This window comes from Aulonocara sp. 'chitande type north' Nkhata Bay, linkage group LG23 (assembly GCF_057382095.1).
Source record: "Aulonocara sp. 'chitande type north' Nkhata Bay isolate Kocher_YH1m ecotype deep benthic linkage group LG23, A_spYH_male_GT1.1, whole genome shotgun sequence".
Lineage (NCBI taxonomy): Eukaryota > Metazoa > Chordata > Actinopteri > Cichliformes > Cichlidae > Aulonocara > Aulonocara sp. 'chitande type north' Nkhata Bay.
Window position 1 is genome coordinate 5,301,318 of NC_141365.1, and position 25,006 is coordinate 5,326,323.

The 25,006-nt window shown below is 40.8% G+C and overlaps 1 protein-coding gene across 1 annotated transcript; it reads left to right on the plus strand.

Moving 5' to 3' along the window:
• The first annotated feature begins 7,318 nt into the window (after positions 1 to 7,318).
• Positions 7,319 to 24,058, plus strand: plpp2b (phospholipid phosphatase 2b). Its single transcript, XM_086283000.1, has 6 exons — positions 7,319 to 7,800; positions 16,954 to 17,105; positions 17,302 to 17,564; positions 17,780 to 17,837; positions 18,836 to 19,012; positions 19,935 to 24,058. Exons 1-6 carry the CDS (start codon positions 7,740 to 7,742, stop codon positions 20,088 to 20,090), a joined length of 867 nt encoding a protein of 288 aa, XP_086139126.1. The 5' UTR covers positions 7,319 to 7,739; the 3' UTR covers positions 20,091 to 24,058.
• The last annotated feature ends 948 nt before the right edge of the window (positions 24,059 to 25,006 follow it).

The following is a 25,006-nucleotide window of genomic DNA, read 5'->3' on the forward strand; positions in this document are numbered from 1 at the left end:
GCATTTCTCTTTTCTTCATTATTATCATTATTATTTTTTATTAGCATATTTATCCATCTATAAGCTTCTGCTTCTTTCTTATTTGTTTGTAATCGCTTTGAAAAAGTTAAAAAATAAATAAATAGAACAATGGAAATGTTCAATTTATTCCTAAAGTATTATTGGTTTTCACAGGTGATGTGGCACCACTTGTTTGTGCAATACGCAGTGTTCTACAAAAATATGAAATCTTAACAGCTAATGTTGCGGTGGGAGAAATTGATTGCAAAAGAGCCATAGCTCAGCTGCTCCAGTAGCTCTCAGACTTGATCTTTAATGATGGCCACTTTTCTTAAGAAAAGCTCTTTGTTTTCCTTTTTTTCTGTCTTTCTTTCTTTTTTCTTTAATATAATTGTTATATGTTTATATCAATATTTTTGCTGTGTTATCCCCCTCTGTTTATAGTAAAACAGCAACTGTTAATGGGCCTGTTGCTGGTTAACCTGGCTCCAAATGTAGCTGTTAACACATTCACTTTAATAGTCCACAAGGAAACACCAACCCACCTTCAGGGGATCATGAGTGCTGATCCCAAGCCTGGGTTGTGTCAGGAAGTATAAAACCAGTGCCAGATCACATGTGGATCTATCCGCTGTGGAGACTATGTTGGGAAATCAGAAGCTGAACCAGAACAGAGTTTGCTGTCAGTACAACTTTAATTCTGCCCAAATTTTTACCCCTCTAGATTTTGTGTTTTACCATCTTAAGAGATTTTGCCTTTGTGTCCTCTCCACTGTTATTTAAACAGCTTTGTGCCTTCTTACTACTTGATTCTCTAGCGCCCTCTTGTGGTACCAGGCTGCAGGTAAAGACCCAGAACAGCAGTGCAGCTTTCCTACGTTGTACGCGGACCATGGCCCCGTGGAGAAGCGTGGACTTCATCACTCAGTAAAAACAAAGGCAGAAAAAAAAGAAAGTTCAATTAAATATTATATATAATTTTTAGGAAGGTTTACAATAAGTCAACCTAATTCCGCCACTGCCACTGATTTGTCAGCTGTGTTTCTGACATATTGGGGCCTTTTCTCACAGATTAACGATGCAGCACTAAAATATTTAACAGACTCTTCTCAACAAGAAGCAAAGTTATGCTGCGAGTCTACTCTGCAACCTAAGGCCTGAAAGTTTTTAATATTAAAGCTCAAATGGGAAGACGGGAGTGTTTGTTTTATGACTGTGTGAGCTGACGTATATAACAGTAAAGAGGTTTGTCACTGACATGCCACACTGATAATATTTTATCCATATATTTCCCTTCTTTTTATGGTCTTTATCTTTTAAAACTGAATATAATTACTTCTCAGAACTTCTATATATTTCAGCATACTGTTTTCTGGCCTGGTTCCCGACAGTACGCCCTTCATTTATTGACATTTATGAGCTGGGTTCAGATAAATGATGGAAGGTCTTGTTTGTTGCTGGTAATGCTACTTTGCTCCATGCTGTCTGTGTGGATTTATGGGTCAGCGTGTGCTCCCACACAACAGCGCGTGAGCTAATTGGCAATTTCAGCAGTACCCTCATGGATTCAGTGCAGTGATCAAGTACAGCAAAGGAAAGAAAGTATTACATTCACACCAATGTTTGGTAGTGGGTGTATACTCTCCAAGGTAACAATCCGAAGGAGGGCAATCTAGCTAAAGGTCCCCAAGCTGCTGCATGTGTATGAGCAATGGAAGATTCATGTGTGCAAAGTAAGAAATCTCACAAAGAAACCTAAGAAAAATAAGAAAGACACAGAAAACATTTATTTTTGAGTGTTAAATCTCATCATACGTTGAAATGACTCAAGAAGACATGTTGATACATATCCATGACAACAGAAGTCCTCAACACTGTCTAAAACAGAGCCATAGATGACGGGTTTAGTGAGCAACAGGCAAGATACGGCCTTCATAAAGAGTATCATTTTATATTTACTTGGGTTAAGTGTTTTTTAATCTCATATCAAAATTTATTTGATGTGTTGAAACATTAAAGTGTGATAAATACAGAAACAAAGAACTCAGGGAAGGAGGCAAATGCTTTTTTCTCTTCATCACAAATGATGGCTTTCCAGATGTGGAAACTAATGGCACTAATGCAACTCTATACTGTCAGAGATGTAGGATTTAGAATTGAGCTAAGACACCATTTATATACTTAATCATCTCACTGACCTGTTGCCAGTGAAACTAATAAGTCAGAAAACGTTCCTCCAGTATTTTGAGACTAATATTATAGCTAATATTTTCCATGAAGTAGTAAAATGTCTCAGTTTAAACATTTGATAAGTGTTCTGTGCTCATTGTAATAAAATATGAGACAAAACTGTGGTTTTATATGCTACATTAAGCACATTAAAAACAAAGAAACATGAATGCAAAAAACATGCTAGTAACAACAATACCAACACCTTCTCATGTAGATGTTTCCACCTTTGCTCAGGTGTTACCAAACTGGGTCACCTTAAATAAGGTTCCAGTTGCAGAGCAATTCAAAACCACTCCATTCAAACACTTTTTCATGAGAGTATTGCAGTATTTATCCTCCTCATTAATGAAATTACAATCACTCCAGTTGAATAACTCAGACTGAAAAAATAAATGGACATTACCTTCTACAGAAATGATAATGAAGCCTACTAGCATGCCTGAATTGTTGCTTTAGCAAGATATTTGACACTCAGACAGCTTTCAGAGACTCACCCAGTGGCCTAGAATTTAAGCAAAGAATGCTTAAGCACTCTGAAACATCTTAGACTCTCTGTGCTGACTCTTAACTGTCTGTTAAGATGCCCTGCTTCATGTCAAGGGGCTTGACATTGACTAACTGTGAGAAACATCACAAGCTTGTTCATTAATTGCCAGACTGGAAAGCTTCCCACTGGAATCTGAAATCTGGCAAGTAACAGAAAGTGTAAGCACAACACAAGAATTTCAAGGACCTTTATACCTTTGTGTTGAATGAAGCTGAGATCACCTACAGTCCTATCTTTCACTCTCTTCATTCATCAGACCGTGAGAAGTCAAAGAGACACTGAAAGAAACAAGGTCACCTCTCAAACAGCTGAGCATGAGAACGAGAAGAAGATTGGACCAGTAGAAAACTGCAGCTCCATGCATTCTTTCCCAGGCATCAGCTCCATGTGTGTTAAAAGTTCACAAAGGTGTGTATCCACCACTCAACACTCAAATAATACTACATTCACCTACCACAAAAAAAGAGAGATGGATGCAAAGAAACGACACAAGCTTCAGGAGCTCAGTGATACCCTGATCCAGATCTGGGAGATCTCCCTGATCGCCATCTGTCTTCTCATTAGGAGCATGCCCTGATGTTGTCAGACATGCATACAGGCACGTGGAAGTCAAACAAACTTGTGAGTACCATTCACAGATGCTGCAATGAAATATTTGCAAAAGGGACCCGCCTGCCGCATCATTTTGTCACTTTGATCTGCAGGGTGACAATTGATGTGGCATCCTTTTGTTCCTAATACATTATTCAGCATTATTTTTGTGACCTCACGTGTTTTCAAAGTCTTTCTTTAATTTTTTTGAGCAGCTGATTACAAGTGTTGGTGCTTGCTTTGATGGAAGCACCAGGACTTGATCTGACCACCCATCAGTTTAAAGCAGGTTCCTCAATTGGATGTGCAAACTATGTCCACGCTGAGGATGCTAGCCTGCCAGAGTTGCACATAAACTCTTTGCCATGTGGGCACTCTGACTACACAGCTTCATGGTAAATGCCAAATACATGTTGAGAGTTTACCACCTTCTGAGACAAACCAGGAGTGAGAATGTGGACGTTGTATTCAGTGATCTGCCACTAGAGAGCGCTCTCAGTCTTGGGAAAACATTTTGAGTCTGACCACTTCTGACTTATTAAGAACCTTAAGGATCACATTAAGCGTGCGTGTAAAGACAGGAAAAGACAAGGTTTCTTTGTTCAGACTCTTTACTCGATCTGCAGAAATAACATAAGCAGAACAAGCTGCTTGAACATCAAGCAGACTTGCAGTTAAGAGTTATGATGACTTAGTACAGGACCTCCTGCTTGGATCAACCTACATGCATGAAGATGTGCAGCTGTTTCGTTCTGATAGGACAGTCATGCTGACACATCACCAGGCGATAAGGTGCACCAGGGTGTTAGAAGACTTTGAAATGAAAACTAAACACACATTTACAGATGAAAATAGTTATTTAGTTGTTTATTTTAATGGATCTCCAAATTTGTTTGATTGACCGAGTGACTGATTAATTGGTTACTTTAATGAAATGACAAATTGTGGTCAATTTGGGGAGGAAACAAAATAAGAATCAATGTGTTGGCTGGTGGCATCTTTCTCTGTTTTCAGTGAGTCATACATAAAACCATAGATTTTTTTCACCTCAGAGTCTGTTGCAGAGTTTCTCAGCTTTTAGCTCATTATTTTTCTCCTGCAAACCTTTCTCCTTTGAGAGTGTGTTGCTCAGCACCTCCTGACTTATAACTAGTCTTATAAGTACTCAAAGTTTCATAAACTTTGACTTTCATTGAGAGTAATTCTTTTCTTCAAGGCATCAGCGTTATTTTCTCAGCTTGTGCTTATATTTCCAAGCTTCTTCATTCAGAACCTTTCTGTAGACCTTCACGTGAGTTTTAATTAGGACTTTGCTCTGTGCCTGCATGGTGCCACCTTCTCCTCAGCTTCCAGTTAAAGGTATCTGTCCTTTAAAGTTTGTTCGATCTGCAGCTGATGGTTGACAACAGCTTCCAATTTGTCCTTTTCATTGTGTTTAACCGCACAGAGCCTCTCCAGTATTTACTTTTTCTTTCATTCTTGAAGAGATTCTGGCGTTCCCGTCGTAAGGCATCACTGTGATGACTCAAGGCCTCTTTTGACACTACACTGTTGTGGTTTCTTGCAGAGATTTTGCTCTGGATGTGTCTGTGGATCTCCTGAATCTCCTGTTGCGAAGCTTCATTCTGCTGCTTTTGTGACATCCAGTGAGTTTGGTTGCTCATGCTTGTCCTTGAGTTGCTGGATTTCCTTTTGCATTGCTGTGTTTTGTTGTCTAATTTTCTCTGTGGACTTTTTTTTATCTCACCACACATTTCCTCAAAGGCTATTTTGTTGTGGACCTCTTCCTCTATGTGCTCAAGTTCATTATTGAGCACCTCATGCTGCTGGTTTATGGCTTCACGTTCTGCTTTAATTTAATTAAAGTCAATGGCCATGGCTATGTCTTTCAGGCTTTTGTTAAATTTGTTGCTACAGAGTGTGAATTTTATAGTTCAGCTCCTCATTAGCTTTAGAAATTTCATCAGAAAAGCTGTGACTCTGGAACAGTTTGTTGAGCTCATGAATTTGGAGTTGCAGGGTGTCAAGCTGCCAGCTGATGGCTTGCAGGCTCACATTAATGGTGCTGTAGCTGGCTGCTTCACCTCTCTGTTCCTGGTGGAGGTCTGTGTTGGCACACCCTGCAGACTCCTGTTGGCTGCAAATCACTTTTTGCTTTCTTAAAGCTGGTCAGTGAAATATGCCTGTCTGCATTATATTTACTACAGCTACATAAAAATAATAAGAGACTGATCGCACTCAAAAATGCTTGGTGTCCATAACTGTAACGGTACAATCTCCAAAATGCAAAGCAAGTTTCCCAACAAACATGAACAATAGTTCCACTGATTTTAGCATGTTAACATTTTCCCTGCAGTGTTCATGAATGTGTCAGTTTAAGAGGAATAATATTTCTGCAGTATTCTTGGCGTTTTATACGACAATCTGCTCCTTGTGCATTGTTCTCCATCTCTGTATTGATGTGTTTGAATTTCTTGAGTTTTCACTTCAAGTTTCTAGTTTGTATTGTAAAAAATATATTATATATATTTTATACTTTATATTGTAAAAATGAGACCCAACAATATTAGAAAGAAAACCTCAACAATCAGATTATCCCCTGTAAGTGTGGACTTGGTGACAGTGGGAAAGAAAAACCTCCGTTAAACAGTAAGAAAGCCAGACTGATAACTCACTGATCTACACGCTCAGGTCAGTAGTGTACACATTTAATGTTATACCTGAAATTTGAATCTGTTCATCTGGATGCAGCATTTCTATGTCCACATGGGATTTCCTTTTCTGGATTGTTGAGCATGAACAAGTACCACAACCATTCATTCCCGTATGAATGTATACTACACTTGTGAAGCTCTTGCCTGCTCAGTATATGAATGACTCTGTGAATCCCTGTTTCTAGCTTCTGTACTGTAAACTGGGGGCGAATGGGTTTGGGGGGAGGATCATATTTCTGGCTTCTTCTGGCACCTAAAAGAAGCCGTCTATGGTTAGGAACAACCAGAAGGGGGCAGAGAAGCCATAGCTTTAAAATGACTCCAAGTATGCAGCTCTCTGTTGTTCTGTGTGTTGTTGATGTTTACTTTGCACGCTATAACATTTTAATTTATCTACTGAGTTGATTTTACTGCTTAAAAACGTGTAAAATTCAAGTAAAGCTTCAGTGTGTGCATGCAAGATTATCTGCTTAACTCAAGGATGCTGAACTAATATACTTCGGGGGGTAAACGTGATGTTTGGCATGCAAACAGAGTGAACTGTTAATGCACACTCATGACTTAAAGCTCTACACACATGACTGCATGCAGACAGCAAACCTTGTAATGACTGGCGGAGGGGAAACATCCTGACTGCCTGGGGCATAAAGCACTGTGGCCTGGAGTCCTACTGATGTAAAGTCATGCTAATTTTGCTTCAGCCGCAGGATGCCTTGTAAAACTCTCCCTGGTTTTGTTGGGATGTAAATTCTGTCTTCTACCAAGTGTGCTCAGTCCTAACTTATATAAAAGGGTTGGCTAATATGTTTACTTCTTAGCCATACTTTAATATCTCTCTTTTATATGTGTGAGAGGGGTTTGGGGGAAGAAAGATCTCAAGAGAAAATGGCACCAAGTTTGTTGTGTGGGTGTGATTTAAGAAATGGGAGCTGGATATTCACGTGAGGCTGCTTTAGTTCATTTAAGTAAACGTTAATAATTAACCCCATCAGTCAATTCCTTCTGTTAATACATTTATCCGTTTCGGGAAATGGCATCTTCCTTCTTCCTTCGTATTTTAAATCCGAGTGCACTTTTTTCAGCTCCAATTAAAGCAGTAATTGAGTCGTCTCTACTGAACATACATGAAAGGAGTAACACTGGCAAAAGCACAAAGAGAAAAAAACTTCTTCCTCCCTGTTTTCTGCGCACATGTGCGCAAAAGCTCGGTGCCTGGTGGTGATCGGATGAAGAGAAGAGCCAGACGAGGAAGCAAGGAGGAGGGATCAGGAGCAGTGGCGTGGTTTGACCGGAGTTTATTCTGGATTCTGCGGACGCCTCCGTCACAGTTCAATCGGATGGTCTCTCTCTGGTCTTTATTTGATACCCAAATCAGTTATGTGCGCAAAAGGACGCAGAGCGTCAGAGGTGTGCTGCTCCGAAAGGAGTTTGGATAAAGTGGCGCTATAAGAAACTTACACACCTCCGCTGTCACTGTCATCGCAGCACAGGTACGAACCAGGATCCCGGAAGAACTCGTTGTACGGGTTACCCTTTGTTTTTAGAGTTACTTGTACGTTTCTGAGTGAACGAACTCAGATGGACTTGTTTACTTTATTCAAGAAAAAAATTATCTCTCAAAGTTTCTGATTGTAAAGTAAATTAGCGGAAAGAAAATGAAGGATCAGAAGAAGAAGAAGCTGTTCGTGGTGGTGGATGTGCTGTGCGTTACAGCTGGTAAGTTAACAACCTGTTCCTTTTATTTAGCACACGGACAATGCGCAAAAGTCGGCAGGCGTCGCTGGTAATATATTTGTGGCTACATCCGTTTCTTCTCATAATTCGCATTTTTTGTGTGTGTTTTGCACCGATAACAGCAGCTTAGGGTCTCTTGTAGTAATGGGAACTCAGCGGTGTTTGTTTATTTGCACGTTAAACTCAAGCGCGATTTTTTTTTAATCAGACAAAAGGTTTTCTGGCTGGCTGCTGATTTTAATCTCTGTTGCTGATCCAGCAGCTGGACTGCCACACTCGGGTCTGGCGCTAAATGAGCAGCCTGTCACTCACTTTGTTTATGGAGATCCGGGCTGGGATAACGTCCCGGCCTTAAATGTTGGTGCAATTTCACCATGGCAGAACATAAGAGGAAATCTCAGTGTCATCCTCCTCGCAAGCTTGCATGCTTCAACCTACTCACCAAAACTTTGCAGGACTTTACAGTGCCCCAGGAAGCTGAATATTTGTTTATGGAAATCTGATACGCATGTGTGCGCCCCGCTTATTCCACATATTTTGTCTGCCAGGAATCCTAAAAAGACTGCTCCCAACTTCCTACGTTTGGTGCATTTTGGTACATTTGACTTTCTGCTGCGCTCGGAAACGGATGTTCCGCGTTTAACTTCAGGCAGAAACAGTATTTTCTGCTGTAACCAATGAACTAATATGTATCGGATTCGTCTCCTCCCTCCTCTGGATAGTGTCAGAAAATGCACCATACTAACAAACATTGTAGTAACAGCTTTCCACACTGATGAGAGTCTTTTGACATTCATCTTCAAGGTATGGACCACGATTAGGGAAGAAACAATGAATCCATTACTGGAGATTTACACGAACTGTATGAAATTACTTAATCAGTGCAGCTGTATCAATAACTCAATGCATTATAAAGATAATATTAATGTCACCGTATTCAGATTTGCATGATGAAAATAACCATGTACATACTGTACAGACTTTTGACAGACGTGTGAATCTTTTAATAATTAGCTGAGATTCAAAGGGGGTTTGTTAAAAACATATAAATACAGATGCCAAAATAAATAAATCACCGGGTTTAATAATCTGACAAATGTTTTCATCATAAAGATAATGATTAGATCAACTTTATCAAACAAAAAAAACAACAAACATAAAAAGTCTGAGCTGACATGTCCAGAAGAAGTTGTTTTCAGATGCGGACACAAGGATAATATGCACATGTGGAATATACCAGTGTGGTGGGAGGTTGGTTCACTGTGTTAATGCCACATGAGCACGACAGCCATCTGTTTTGCAACTCGCTGGTGTTTGGCACCTTGTTTATCACTTGTTTTGTCTCGGTTCTACCGGTGAGGTACAAAAGAGGAAGGAGTTCAGGACAAAGACTTCCAGGGGCCCCCACTCCATCCCGGGCTTTACAAAGAGCTTAGGAGTATTTTCCATCAGTGGGAATATCCACAGACTGCTGAACATGATCAGCCTTACCATTTGATTGTCACAAGTCTGGGATTAATGTCTGGGTTGGTCGGATGGTTGGTCAGATCTCGATGGATTATCCACCCTTTTTGCCTTCGCTTTCCCTACTGCCACCCATGTCATTCACCCAAATAATCGTCAAGTCAACCCCAAGTTTATGTGAGGTTTCCCCAGGCGTGTAATAACAACACGATAGAGCTTATAATTATGCTGACCATTAGCCTGTATGGAAACAGTGTTGAGTTGGGTTTCTTCTGCATTTTCAGACTGTTTACATTTCTTGAATTTGTGAGCCTTTCAAATCTGCCTTTTTCTTCTCTCTGGACTTTTGCTCAGCCGAAGAAATATGTCTCACATTCAGCAGACTGCCTTCATCTATCCTTTGTTCAGGAATCCAAAGGCCAAAATCAATGGTAACATGAAAGAAAGATTTCTTTGGCATGCTCTCTATCTCTTTCACCCTGCCCTGCCCAGGTCAAACTACACTGATAACTGGTGGTATCATACGAATAGATGTGCCTCTGTCTTTTTTGTTGTGGTTTTTTGTTTAATACAGTCCACAACACAGTTACTGAGCACCTTAATGGATGAATGTGGTGTAAAATAGCTGGTTTGTGGTAGTTTACTGATGCCTTCCTACTCGAGGTCTGTCGTATTGTGTATTATTTGTCTAGTTTAAGCCTCCTGTCGCTTTTTCTTTTGTGAGGGACATTTGAGGTTGTTGTACTCGTCAAAGATCTACCTTGGTTTTGAATTTCTTGTTTATTGTGAGCTTCTGGCCTCGGTTCTTCGTCTATTCTTCCTCCCTTCCTCCCACTCTCCCTACCCCGTCTGTGTAAGTCTACACTCAGCACAAATAGATATTGGGTGTTGGCTCGAGAAAGGAAAGACCGGGTTTTAACCTCTCCCTGCCCACAGCTCTGCAGGTGTAACATGTATGTCACAGCTCACCTCATTTCATGGGTGCTCCTGTTGGAAAAATGAATGACATTTTGAATCGTGAGTAATGCGCTCGATAATACACCAGGCCAATAGACTAAATGGCCTTGGGGCGAGGCACTGCCAACGCATTCTTGTTTTCCCATGTGTCCGCTCGTTATTGTCTGTAAGATTGTGCCAAACCTGTTCTGTGTCATTGATTGCTGACCCACTTACAAAACGTGTTATGTATGTATTGTACAGTATGTAAAAGTTGATATTATGTAAAAGAAACATACCTGCATTTCTTAAAATGGTGTTAGAGTCCATCCATCCGTCTCTTCTGCTTATTCTAATTAGGGTCACGGGGGCTGGAGCCAATCTCTAAGATTTACAGTATTTTATAATTTTGTTTTCAGAGAATTGTATACTTATCACTTATCACTCTGCATTTGTTGGTTTCTTTTGCACAGCTAAAGAACAATGGCAGCAGAGTTTTTGATTTGCGCCTGGCCTGCACATATCAAGTTGTTCTCAGTATTTTATATGATCACAATCACAGTGACACATACAATAGCGCTTGCTCACAGATTCCCACGGCAGGAAAACTGTCAGACTTTCTACACATTTCATTGCATTTTTTACTCTAAATGCACTCTGTCCCCTTGCTGTGTTGCTTGCCAACCCTGGTTAGTTTGTCGGTGAAGCCATCCAGCGGAGTCTTCTGGGAGCCGGGCCTCTCATGTGGTTTTTGTTGGTAAGACTGATTGGCTTGAGTTCTCAGAGCAAAGCTATGAAGATGCTTGATGGGAATGGTTTTCCTTAGGAGAGCCATGTCATGGAAACTGAAGCCCTTTTAAACAAACAGACACGTTCCACTGAGAGAACTTAGTTTCTTTATATTTTGGTTGCTGATATTCAAATTATTTTAAATCGTTGAAAGTGAGGTTGAGCGTGGAATTCAGGTATTTTATAGGCATACATTGATTATTTTTGACTGTTTGTTTCTACAGTTTTTTTAAGTTTTTATTTGTATGTTCTTTTATGTAGCTCTGCCATGTCGACATCCAATATTCTATTTTTCTGTATATTTATTGATGTTTATTACAGGATACCCACTGCTCTTTGCAGATCTACGTTATTATTTTGGACTTTAGCAGAGCTTAGCATGATTCACAGTTCAAAATAATCTTTGTTTTGGTGTAACCCCCCAATTCGTGCACTCTGGAATAAGCTCTATAAGCACTTCTCTCCTTAGGTAACCTTTTTTTCTGAATGATGAACAGCAGGTGTTTGGGGCTGCTGTGCTCACTGCCAGAGCTGTCACTGACATCATATAAAACCTCGAGTATCAAAAATGTAAACAGTGCTGTTTGATCACTAGAAAAAGATACGAGCTGTAAATAAGCCAAACGCAGTCTAAAAGACATGTTTCTTGTTAATGTCGATCCAAACTAGATTTTAAGGACTAATCCAAACAAGCTGGGAACGTATAAAGGCAACATCAAATATATACAGGATAAAGTACGACACAGCAAGGCAGCAGTTTATTTAGTAAGGTCAGGATTATTCATTGTAGCTGCACACATCAGACTGCCTTTTAACTCCTCCCGCAGGCCTTTCTGGTTTAGGTTGAAACCTGTGTGGCCTACTTCTTTGATCCCCTCCAAACCCAGACTCTTTGATTGCTCACCCAGATTTAGCTGCTCTCCCACCACTCGCACAGCCTCGCCTGCCGCCATGTCTCCTTCTGCTCTGCTTGAAGCTAAGCACGCGTAAATGATGGACGGAGTGAAACAGTGGGATTAAAAATAAAGAATGGACCACAGCAGCAGCAGGATTTGGTGTGACTGGTGAAGTTGGGCGTTCCTCATGTGAATTAGAATTCCAGAGGCCTACGCCGGCAGAGGTTGTAGGCTCAGCACATACCTTCCACATTAGTCAGTCCAGCTTGGAGGGGCGACAGTTAGAAGGAGAGAGAGCTTTAGCTGGTTTTTTAACTGCAACACATCTTCTTGAGCATGACCTGCTTTGACATAAAAACATGTTTGAATTGGAGGGAACAAACGAAGGAGAGAAATTTTTATTCAAAGGAATAAAAAGTGGAAACACTCCAGCTAAAAGAAAGGGGGGGAGAGCCTCCCTCTGTCCTCATCCACGCAGGCTGGAATTGGAAGCAGTCAGGAATTGAGTAAATGACTAAAGAGTGACACAGATTTCTAAGAAGCGGTGAAATGTAAGATGAAAGTAAAACAGTCAACAGGAAGAAAAGAAGGCTAGAAATACAATAAGAAGAAGGTGACCTTCATGCTGCAAAGGCAGGAAACCAGAGTGGAAGAAATTAGATGGAAGAGCAAATGTTCCAGCTACGACCCCGAAGGGAGGGCATCCTAAGGGCATGGGAACACCCATCTCACGCCACACACAGGCTATGCATTCTTTAGGTATGCATAATAAAAACCCAGACTGTATGTTTTTCAAATTAGGGAACATAATTGTCCATCTGTGTGGTTATGCAGGTGCAGCAAGTTATGTCAGAGAAACCACGGTGAGTAGGTGTCAGTTATTCTCAAACTATGACTTCCAGATAATCATGGCAGTTTGACTGAAGGGACTAAGGTCTCCAGAGCAGAAAAATGGACCCTGTACAGCAAATACATGTAGACATGAAAAGGAGGGAAGGGAAATGGAAGAAAAAGACCTAAGCTAGCAGAGGATGTGACGGGCCTTGAATGTCAGCACCAGAGTGCGATTGTGGTCCAAATGGTCCTGCATAATTGCACATCTACCAGCTAAATAAAGCATTACCCAGTGAGGCCTCTATATTTACAACAGAGGGAGAAGTGTGTGGGAGGACACTGTGATCGAGTGAGTGACAGAAAGAGAAGAATGAATGGCTTTAAGCATGACAGAGAAACAGGGGGAGAGGATGTGATTCAGCAGCGGTGGAAAGAATGAACAAGCTGCTGTTGTTCATGTATCAATTAATGCAGAAATCTCCTTCTGACTGAGCTGGATTCCTCAGACAGTCATTCTCAGTTACTCTCATATAGCTTCATTTTGCTCTAGTATCCATTGTAGCAGTGGGAGTCACCAAGGTATTACTGCAAAGTGGAACCAAAGACTCTAAAGTGAACCTTCTTTAAACGGAGGCAGAAGGACTGCACATTAGAGGCTCAGGCAGGAGCGTTTCCTGGCCACATTTTCCTCCCTCAATCTTTGGAGGAAACATCCAAAAACAAGGCTTTTCGCACGCTAAAGAAATAAGTGTACTCTTTTTATTGTTACTTCCATGTATTCTGTGTTCTTTCAGATTTTCTCAACAGAAAAATCTCCAGTAGAGTCAGAGACACTGCTCGGTCTTTAAGTGGAGGCAGCTCTGGAGCAATGTCAGTTTGGGTTGTGGGATTGTCTCGTGGTATGCTGGAGGCCTATTTTGTGTGCCGATGGGTCTAATTTTGTCTGAAAACTGTGTTGGAGTATGTCTGCTTTTCCAGAGACTGGCTGGTTTGTTTCTTGCAGATATTATACGCAGGGGGACTGCTCATGAGACACACTCGCATACGCACCTCAGGGCGTACCATTTATTTTGCCCATGAGAGCAGTCCAGACTCCTTACATCATTTTATTTCTGCCATTTCCCCCCCTTTTCATCTGAGCTTCTGATTCATGACTTAAAAGTTAAAGGCAGGTGTCAGCTGAATTAGTGCTTCATGGATGAAAACAGACATGAAAAATTAATACTTTTTTTACAAGTCAGAGGGGCTTTTTAAAGACCTGCAGGCTGACTTCATTCAGTCCATAAACCCTGTCCTGTTAAGAGGATTTAGTAAGCATTAAAAAACATAAAGATATTGAGCTGATGAGATGAATACATTTTTGCAGGCAGTAGAATAATGGTGATGATGGACATGCAAAAGCTGTTTAGCCATGTGTGAATTTGTGCGATATTTCATTAGCTGGCACATCATTTTAAAGGTTTTTTCCCCCTTAATTCTTCTCCTGCTTTGCTGTGATTAATGGCCTGGTTCTATCATGCGACTCCAGCATAGAAATAATTATGTTGTACTGCTGCTTGACATTTACCATTCTGTGTTAGGTAAATAAACTTCTCTCTAGAGTTTGTCTAGGCCAACCTTATAAAAACCTTCAAACTTGGTGCTATGTATTCATGGAGGTAGGTTTCATTTAAACCTGACTCTGATTTTAGTGCAACTATTTTTTCCTGACTCCACAGAGAAATAAAAAGTAGTAGTTGTTGGGTTTTTTTTTTAAGTTTGCTCCATTTTTTCCAGCTGGTAGCAGGATGCAGGATACAGATGGATAAGCTGCCACCCAAAAGCCACATCAGTAAATCTGCATCAGCGAGCTCCCCTGTGGTGCTTCAGACAGGATGTTAGTTAAATATAAGAGACTGTATTACACTACAGTTATCACAGACAGGATTTGGTGGCTGTAACAGGAAAATGTGTGGAATAGGACTTTAAAATCCTGGTTTACCACATCCTGCACACTGGAGTCCTGTGCTCATGCAGTGATTGGTGGGAATCTGCCACACAGTGAAAGGTGACAACCAGCTGCTGCTTGTAATGTTACTGGTCTTAGAAATAAAATAATAAATGTACTTAAACTGCCTGTAGGCACTAAAATTACTTAAACATTTATGGCTGCTGCATGTAACAATAGTTGCATGTTTTGGAAAATGTTTCTGATTGTTTTTACGCATAGTGGGAAAGCTTCCCACGTCCTCCCCAGGGTACTTTGATTAGAAAGACTAGTCTGGCAAAAGGCTTTTAAATAAATTTACTTTGTGACTGAACACTGTCTTTGTTAAAGGTAACGTCTCTACTTTTTTTCCTTCAATGTTTGTCTAGTCTAAATCCAGCTCCATCAAGGCCAGGTCAGCAGGGGTCAATGCACAATCATGTGTTCATCCAATTGAGCACTATTGTTTATTCTGCTCTCAGCACAAAGCCTGTATTTTGCTGCTGCCTTTGCTCACTGAGCCCATAAAACCCTTTGTCCACAGGTGTGCAGGCGATATGTCTCTATATCCCATCTCATCCCGTGTCACCTTCGACATAGAGAGATAAGATCAAGTGCATGTTATTCTTCTTCTGTCATCATACATGGCCTGTTGCCGAGAATACTGAACAATAGCGAGGGGTATTTCTAAGAATTTGAGTTGTTAAATGTACTGAAGTGACAGTTTTCGGGTCCACTTACAAACTAAGTAGTGCTTTTCTTTGTGACAGTGTTCATACATTTGCAGTAGGCTGTTCTCCGATATCTGTCACGAGGTGGAATTAAACATGGAATCAACAGAGCATTTATCTCAGCTGAATCCCAATCCGCCTTCCTCTTGTATATTTTCCTTTAGTTTCAGTCTTAATGGTCTCTCATCAGTCAGGCTCACTGGAAGTCTTCCTAGAAATATGTCAAGGGCAGACTTTTTTTGCTTTTAAATGGGAGGGGTGCACAGTTCATTTACGCAGAAATTCAATGCTATTGGTGAGTGAACTTTTCAAGTTCTTGCGATGCTTTTGCATTGCTGTTTTTGTTGCATTTCGCATGCAGGCACTTGGTATTTTCACAGTGGGCCCAAGACTGTCCGCCTTCTATGGATAGCAGTATTAGGGTGGAGAACACATTCCTTACTAGGGCTGGAACACCTGATCATTTCCAGCCATTTGTCAGTTGATTGTTTAGTCTTTGACTTCTCTAATGAATGTCAGAAATACCCGTAACCCTATAAAACTACAAGTTTGCAGTGCCATGTGAGGGACAAAAGATACCTATACCTGTGCATATAAGGCCTTTGTCTCACATATTGTCTAAATCTCCCTAGAGTCATTCTTCACCACTCTGCATTGTAGCCTTGAAAGGGGATCGCCAAAGACAGCTAGAAGCTCGTTTTAATTGGGTCACATTGCTAAGATGTAGAAATAAGTATCAGCTGTTTTTCAGCAGTCTCATATCTTCAAGTCTCATTTGAGCTTCTGCAAATTTAACAGGTTTTTGATTCACATAGCAAAGAAGCAATTTGCAAAATGTATTCAGAAACTGTTTATTAGTTCTTCACATTCTGAAATGTGCTTGTTAGTGAGTGTCTGTTAGACAGAGAGGAAGATGGTGAGCGTGTGGTTTAGGAATTGAGTTTTCTGAACCTCTCGAGGACATCATGCATTCTCGGGGGAGCTGTAAGCAGCTATATTTGGGCTTATTTTGCACACAACCACATGCCTGCAGGAATTTGTGTACAGTTTTTTAACTGTTTATATTGTACACATGGGTATATGTCTGATGTCTGATCTTTTTTTTTTCTTTTTGCATATGCTCATGAATATAAAATCTATTTCCCACTGTGTATTTTTGCCTACATTTAAAGCACAAAATGTGTTTCTCCTTGTGGGTTGTTTTCATCCTTGTGAACTTAGCATTTATCCTTAGAAAAAAATTTCATCCCCCAAGTTAGGACATGAGGTAATGTCTGAAAAATACAGAAAAATAGCCAAATGTGTTTTTCTACCTCATTAGTCTTTGATTTTAAAGTACATTAACTTGGATCTGGGATCCTCTTATGTGCCGCCCAATCACGGCCGAAACCCAGGAACTTCTGTTACATCACAGTCGAACACCTATGCATCCATCTCATCCCAGCAAGAGCAAAATTTATCCAGATATGCAATTAGTCTAACATAATAAGACTGTTCATCTGGTTTGTTTTCCCTCCAGCGGCACTGCCTTTCATCATTATGACCATTGTCTCCAAGCCATACCAAAGAGGCATTTACTGCAATGATGACAGCATCAAGTATCCCCTAAAACTAGACACCATCACCCCCGGTATGCTGGCAGCTATCACCATCTGCTGCACTCTCGTCATTGTAAGTGTAACAGGACGTTTCATGACATTGTTCTAGCTGACTTTACTCATTTGACACGATTCTATGGATGCATTTTGCCAGCACTTGACAATAAGTTGATATAGAAGTAGGAGAAGACTTTTTATGTAATGGAGGAAAAATGTGGGGGAAAAAACCCAAGAAATAATCTTTGATTTTTTTTATTCTCTCTCCTCAGATCTCATCTGGAGAGGCTTATCTGGTCTACAGACAGAGGATTCAGTCTAACACACAGTTCAATCAGTATATAGCTGCACTCTACAAGGTAGTAGGCACCTTTCTGTTTGGAGGAGCTGTCAGCCAGTCACTTACTGACCTTGCAAAGTACACTATTGGGCGTCCAAGGCCAAACTTCATGGCAGTATGTGCACCGAAAGTCTGCACAGGATACATGCTGGTGATCAACTGCACTGGGACTCCTGAGGATGTCACAGAGTCTAGGTAGGAGGGAAAGAACTTCCATCAGTTTCTTTATAGAGGAAACAAGAACCTCACACAAATTACACAGATTGTAACATACTGTAAATCAAAAAAAAAACAGACATTGTCTGTGAAAAGGAAGTCTAACACATTTTACATGATATTGATGCTGCAAAATGCTACTGTACAAATATCCTGTGTAAAGCAGTTACATCTGAATTGTGTTTTTTCTCTAGATTGTCCTTCTATTCTGGTCACTCCTCTTTTAGCATGTACTGCATGCTTTTCCTAGCGGTAAGTACAGAACGTGAGCTTCAAGAAATAAAACCCATCTCTCTGTACAGTTAAAAAAAATTAAATAAAAAAAACTCCTAAACCTCTGGGCTCCTTTAAGAGCATTCTCATGCATTTAGATCTGTACTCAGAGACATAAAAGGGAAAAGTGGAGTCCAGGGGAAGAATGTAGTGAGACAAATGATCTGGAATAGTCTGCAACCCTTTTCCCAGCAATGATGAAGGCAAAGCACGAGCTCTGACCTGTCTTCCAGGCCTATTCAGCTCATTCCACTTGGCCCCATCTCTTTGTTTTAAAAGGCACCGCAGCTAGACAGCAAGCTCCAAGCAAAGCAGCTTTTATTTTTTTCAGTTCCAAGAAAAGAGCGTCCAGCTAGTGTCCATTCCTGTCTTTGGCACTCTCTGTTTTGCAGGCATATGCTGCAAACAAACATAGAGCTCAGCTGTGACATCCAGCCCTTGTCCTCTGGGCTGCCTTGGAAGAGTATGCTATAGTGCTGAATGCAGCGTAGCTGTATGGCAGGCGGACGGTGGTGCGATGCCAATTTTTACACCTTTAACAGCAGCCGAGCAGAGTTTTTAACTATTGCCAGATTCATATTTTGTTGGCATCGGTGCTTTCCAGCATAAATGGGGTTCGAGTCTGTGGAGAACATAAATTAGATTTGTACTCAGCACCTTTTTAAAGTTAAATCTAATTTGAGAGGTGCCAGCTACTGTTTTCACTGCAAACTCAAGCACCAAAGTCATAGGCTTTTTTTTAAAGGATCCAACCAGTATCTTGATAGTGCTGCAGTTTAAGCACATTTAGAAATGGCAGAAATTTCCCTACTTTACTGTTTTGTTAGCATATCACATTGCAGTTATGATGTATGATGCAGTGTTGCCATAATATAACTGGTGACTATGCTGTTATGTATTGGTGTGATAACCTTTTTAGGTTCCAGCAGTGCTAATAGCATCATTGCTCTCTTTTTCCTCTCTGTTTCCACCTCCAGCTTTACGTGCAGGCGAGATTTGTGGCAAAGTGGGCCAGACTTCTCCGGCCCACCATCCAGTTCTTCCTGGTGGCCTTCGCGGTTTATGTGGGTTACACCCGAGTCTCTGATTACAAGCACCATTGGAGCGATGTGCTGGTGGGGCTGCTGCAGGGAGCGCTTGTTGCTTTGCTAAATGTGAGTCTCCACGGCAACGTCCTACAAGATAAATGCTACAAAAATTAGTGATTTTATAGTAACACAGCCATTACTTTTAAAAGCTTACGCCTGGGAACTTTTGCCAGTTTTTCTTTTTACTTCTCCTCTTGAGAATTTATGATTACATGGAGACTTTTTTTCATTACATTTTTTGCACCACCAGCTTCCTACCTGATGACATATTAACTTTGCATCTTAGTCCTGTGGTTTCCAAGTGCTGGAAAGGCAAACACGGGTGTGACCGTCTAAATCATAAAAATGACATTTAGTGGAAACGTTAGCAGAATAGCTCAAAACATATATTTTATTCCCAAAGTTAAAAGCCATGTAGAGAGGAAGCATGAGTAGAGTGAAGTGTGACAGCAGCATGGTGTGTCTTGATACAAACCCACATACTCACAGCTGGCAGGTAACAAGTCCATTCACCTGCTTCATCCAGCTGGGCTTCTTTATTGTTTGGCCACTTCCCTGTTATGATTGAACCACTGTCAGCTCTGCCTCGTGGAAATTCTGGAGTGGTAGAGCGTGTGTTTGTGTGTCTGTGTGTGTCCATGCATGATTAATTGGGATGTGAGCCTGCACCTTTGGCCTTCACAGTGCTGCGCGCAATTAGAGACCCTCCTGGGCATAGGATTTTATGGTCTGCAGGGGTTGTGCCTGCTCTCTGTGTGTTCCTCTCTGATGTGTGTGAGAGTCTGCGTTAGTGTGTCATTTAACAGCTGTTCACAGTCCTCTCCAGACACGTGTAATCACAGTTTCCAGCTCTGCCCGACCTCCTCAGTGTCCCTTACTTGTTTATACTCCAATCTCTGTAGCACAAATAATTTTCTAAGTGACCTGCAATCTTGTCTGGCTTCCTTTTTTTGTCCCCTCTTAATCTCTCCTTTCCTCTCCTCTGCAGGTGCACTTTGTGTCGGATTTCTTCGAGAAGTGTCCTAAACGTTCCAAGAGGCCGGGCACTCGCGATGGTGAGGAACCAGAAAGGAAACCCAGCGTGCAGATTGCAGACTCTGAGAACAGCAACCATTACAACTACCACAGTCGTGGCACTGTGTGATAGTGGACTTAGGAACAAAGACTGCAAACCTGCAGACCACAAACCTGTGTGATAGCGTCAAATCCAGGGGCTTCAACCTGGTTAGATCAGGTAATAACCTGGGTTATATGCAATCCTGACTCTTCAGGATGCCTTCTGTCCTGGAACTGTGTCAAATTTTAATGTTTTGGTAAGTTTTGCAATCGGCCCTTTGTATTTGTGTTTTAAAAAAGAAAGGAAAAGCTAGACTTCTGGCCTGTAACTTTCAACCTCTTTTCTCTGCATCAACCACTCACTTTCCACCTGCTCCACTGGACTGAGGGATGCAGCCCATCCCTAGGCACCTGAGACACAACCATGACACTTTTCTCCTGTAAGAGAGAAAGAAGCATATTTTCAAGCTATCATTATTAACGGTAAAGCAAAAAAAGCTTTACCAAATGCAACATGGGTAACATTGTTACCTCTGTTAGCAATGCAGGTTTCAATAGCTGTAAGCCTCCAGTGTCTTTTTCCAGCACACTGACAAAATAATGTCAGATAAAAGTCTCTCTGCATTTGGGTTGATACATATTCTACTTTCTTTACTCATTACTTGCAAATTAGGGTTGTTATTATTATACAGTATGCATGTTATCTGTTCCAGAATGGATCAGTGACAGCACCTAGATTTCAGTTATACAGAGCGAATGCAGTGATAACCTAAAAGTGCCTGAAAAGTGCCAAAAACTGCACCAGAATCTGGGCACGGTTTCAGAATTCAAAGCAGCTATTTCACTTCCAGTGAGTTCTTTAATTTTAATTAAAACTACACCGATTAATGGAGCTTTAACATCAGAGTGTATTTTTTGATTTGTGAAAGTAGAAAACCAAATTTGTCTAGAATAATTGTAACGAGAAGAATGTTCAGGCAGGAATGTTTCTAAGTGTTGGTGGATTCATGTCATTTTATTGGACCTACAGTAGAAGAATACTGAATTTCTGACATGTTGACAGCATGTCTCAAAAGCTAAAATACAGGTTTTTTCCTGGCAGTCGACCAAATCGTGGAGTCCGTGTCACCTCGTTCAACAGACATCTATGGATCTTGCTGCCTGTTTGATAAACACATTTTTAAAATGCTTGAGTAAATATTACCCGAATTAACAATGTTGTTATAATTTTTTATTACATTGCTGATTTTGTGGTGGTTTTTCTTTGGCTCTGGCGAAAATCTTATTGGCATGTGGCCCTAAAAACTCCTGAAACGTTAGCTATAGACCATCCAGAGCTGCTTACATGAGCTGTAGAGCCGGTTAACCAACATGGGAAACAAGAACATCCAGTAATGTTTCATAACTGCCGTACAAACAGATCTGTGTCTCTGCTAGAACAAACATTTTGTTCTTAAAGTGCTAGACAGGTTTACCAGCTGACAACACACTAATTAGATTAGTGCTCATTCATGTTGGCAGACTTCACTAACTGTCATGTGATATCACTGATTTCATTACGTTTAGCATGAAACTGAGCTAAGGTGAGGACACATCGAATCTTCAGCTTTTAGGCTCATGTCCAGACTGGAAAGTTTCTGAAATGTAAACATGTAATTGTGGATTAGATTAATGATTTGTTTGATCACCTATGTGAAATGGACTGCAGTAGCAGACACCATTGATGCCTGTAGCTTTTATTTCTGCTGGACTTGATGTGTCATACCACTACTATACAATCAATCAAATATTAAGAAACGTTGCCTCTATCTTGTGTCCCTTTTCCACTTTTTTTCTAATTTTTTGTTAGAAAAAAAAAATTTGTTTAGCAAATAATAATCAAAGATGGACGAGACAGCCATTTTGAAAGTGGTTAATAAGTTATTTTGAATATAAAATGTTCTTTATGTACTTTTATAAGGTTGGAAGTGCCAGCTCTAAGGTTTTTTGTGCAATCACCCCAGCTTGCCACTATGAGCCACAAATACTGTATCCATGAATGCTATAAGACATGTTTTTAAGTTTTGTGAAGTACGTGTGTGTTTATACACCTATATTTGAAATAAATAACAGACAACAACAAAAAGAATGATTAATATATAAATTGTATGCTTTTATTTCAAATGTAGGGATGTTTTAGTCTTACCTGTACAGTGTGCTTTGGCCCGGGATTTCTCAGACTGGTGCCTGTTGGATTTGCTACACAAACAAATCCAATTCCAGGTCCAAACGGATGCCAGATGCCTTGGCAGGGCTCTTAAATGGCTGCTGTAATGATGAAGAGTTACATACCCAGCTGTGTATTTGAAGCTTGTAACACTGCTCTGGTTCCACTTCAAACATTGGTCCATGTTCCTTTTCCCCTTCCTGTGCTGATGAATGGTGTGCATAAGGTCTCATGTGTAGATCTTGTACAGTGTATAAACAAGCACCGGGATGATGGACAATAGATCAGACAGACCACAAACCTGATAGGCTGATGGACTTGGTGAGAAAAGAACACAGAGGGAATCTTAACTGGCAGTGACTGTGAGGCCCCAAAGCTGTGCTGTAGTGGGGGTGGGGTATCCTATGGCAAACCTTAGTCCACAGGGATTTCCACACATTTAAAGTGCACATTTACAACAAGAAGCATCTGGAAGTGGTTGCACAGATGTGCAATGCTCTGCTTGTGCTTGCTACTTATATCTAAAGCATGTGTATATAACTCAACCTGACGAATGGCAGAAAATAGGGATGGGTACCGGTGTCATGGCACCGGTTCTGACGTAAACGGTAGTAACCAGACCGAAAAGCAGCGCACATTTCGGTGCTTTATTTCGGTGCTTTTTTTCCCCTGGGCTGTGATACAAGTCTAGCCAATCACTTTACGTTTCCGAGGATAGTACGCGGGGCCAGGTACGTACGTTCTGTTAGAGCAGAGCTACAGATTAAAAATGTCCAAGGCGAAGCGGTTAAAAGTCTGGCTGTACTTCACAGCAAAAGATGCAAACTCAGCAGCCTGCAACAAGTGCTTTAAGCTGATACTGTGATACTGTCAAAGGAGGTAACACCTCAAATCCGATGAAACACCTGGCGACGCATAGCGTTTTTTTTAAAAGCCCAGAAATGCGCCGTATTTGATAGCTTGCTGCGAGACCTCACACCGTGCACGTCGGGTGGGTTGCCAGTTATCGGGCCCGGAGCAACATCCCCCAAAAACCCGAAGAATAGAGTCCTGGCCCCTAGCCCTGCCAGTGTAGCAGAAATGATGAGGATGATGATGGCAGCAGCAGCCGTTCTTCTCTGCATGAGTAGCTTCATGTTGTTCGTGTGTAATTTACGTTGAGTAGGCTAACCACGTTATTACATTAATGCATGTAAGGTGAACTAGCAAACATCATCATAGCTACATGCGGCTGTCCTCTTGTTTGATGGCAGATGCTCCCTTCACCCTGGCCAAAAAGGCTAAAATGACCAAAGAAAAAGTGGGAAACAGTTAAACATGAGAGGTTTTGGACAAAGTTTGTGTTTTTTCCATTGTTTAAGCACTGCTTCCAGCCAAGAGTGATGCCACATAGCTGCAGAGATATGCCACATAGCTGCAGAAAAGGCTAACATTGTTATCTTTTTACAAAAAAAACCAGCTGAACGTGAGAGGTTTTTGGACAAAGTTTGTGTTCTCCATTCTTTAAGCACCGGTTCGAGCACCGTTTAAGTACCGGCACCGTTTCAAAAGTACCGATTTGGCACCGGTATCGGATAAAACCTAAACGATACCCATCCCTAGCAGAAAATGAGGATGACGGTGTAGAGGTATCATGGTGTTCGACTCCCCTCAAGCTTTTTGGAAACTAAAGTTCTCAGCTGGCGATAAGTCTCCATGTGTATGCTTTATTGGTTTAATACTTTAGATTTGATACTTCTGTTTATATATCGACTTGTGCCTGTGGTTCATGTTGTGTTTGCTTGTGTGTAACCTATAGATTATATCTATAGTCTTTAAAGCAGCAAATTTTAAATAAAGTTATAATTTACACTTCAAATGTATTGTTGGAATGTATCTCTTTAGCATGACTGATGTTGCAATACAAGCAGAGCTGTCTATGAAAAGCGTTAACAATAAGATTTGAAGCTTCATAGATTTCATATATAATATAGATATTGCCATGCTTTATAAAGGCATTACTTCAGGTTTAGGTTGCTGAAGAGAGTTATGTGAAAGGAGCTTGCAAAGAAAAGCGTCTGGACTTCTTTAAGTTGCTTGAAGACGTTTCACCTCTCATCCGAGAAGCTTCTTCAGTTCTAAGGTCAAATGGTGGAGAGTCCCAGATTTAAACCTAGTGGGAGTATCCCCCCCACAGAGGGACAAAAGGACCCCCTGATGATCCTCTAATTGCCTGAGCCAAGGTGTGAAACTGGGTGTGGGTTCCAATCAGCCAGCAAGAGAGTTATGTGAAAGAATCACAGGGTCACATAAAGGTACTGAGCCATAATTCTAGCTCTAGATACTGTTAATATTTCACGTGTTCTCAGTATTATATAGGCCAGTTTTGACTCAAGAATTACTAATAATGATTGTGTGTAATTAATCTTAAATTAGAGATCTATTTGAAATATTAGATATTGAAATGTCAGTCCCTCTGACTTTAGTAATGATTGATCCTTATTTAAAGTTTCAGAGACAAGAGATGGTATCTATCATTAAATTTCCCAAACCTCTACTGCTCAGTTGACTTCTGTTCAATTCAGTTTTATTTATATAGCATCAAATCACAACAACGGTTGCCACGTGCTTTATATTGTAAGGACCCTACCATAATAGAGAGAAAACCCCAATTAGCCAAACAATGAGCACTTGTTGACAGTGGGAAGGAAAAACTGAATTTTAACAGAAAGAAACCTGTTCTGCCAGAGGTTTGATGGCGTGACAAAAGACACATTGTGAAAAAGAGATTAATAATAGTAATTAAATGCAAAGTGGTG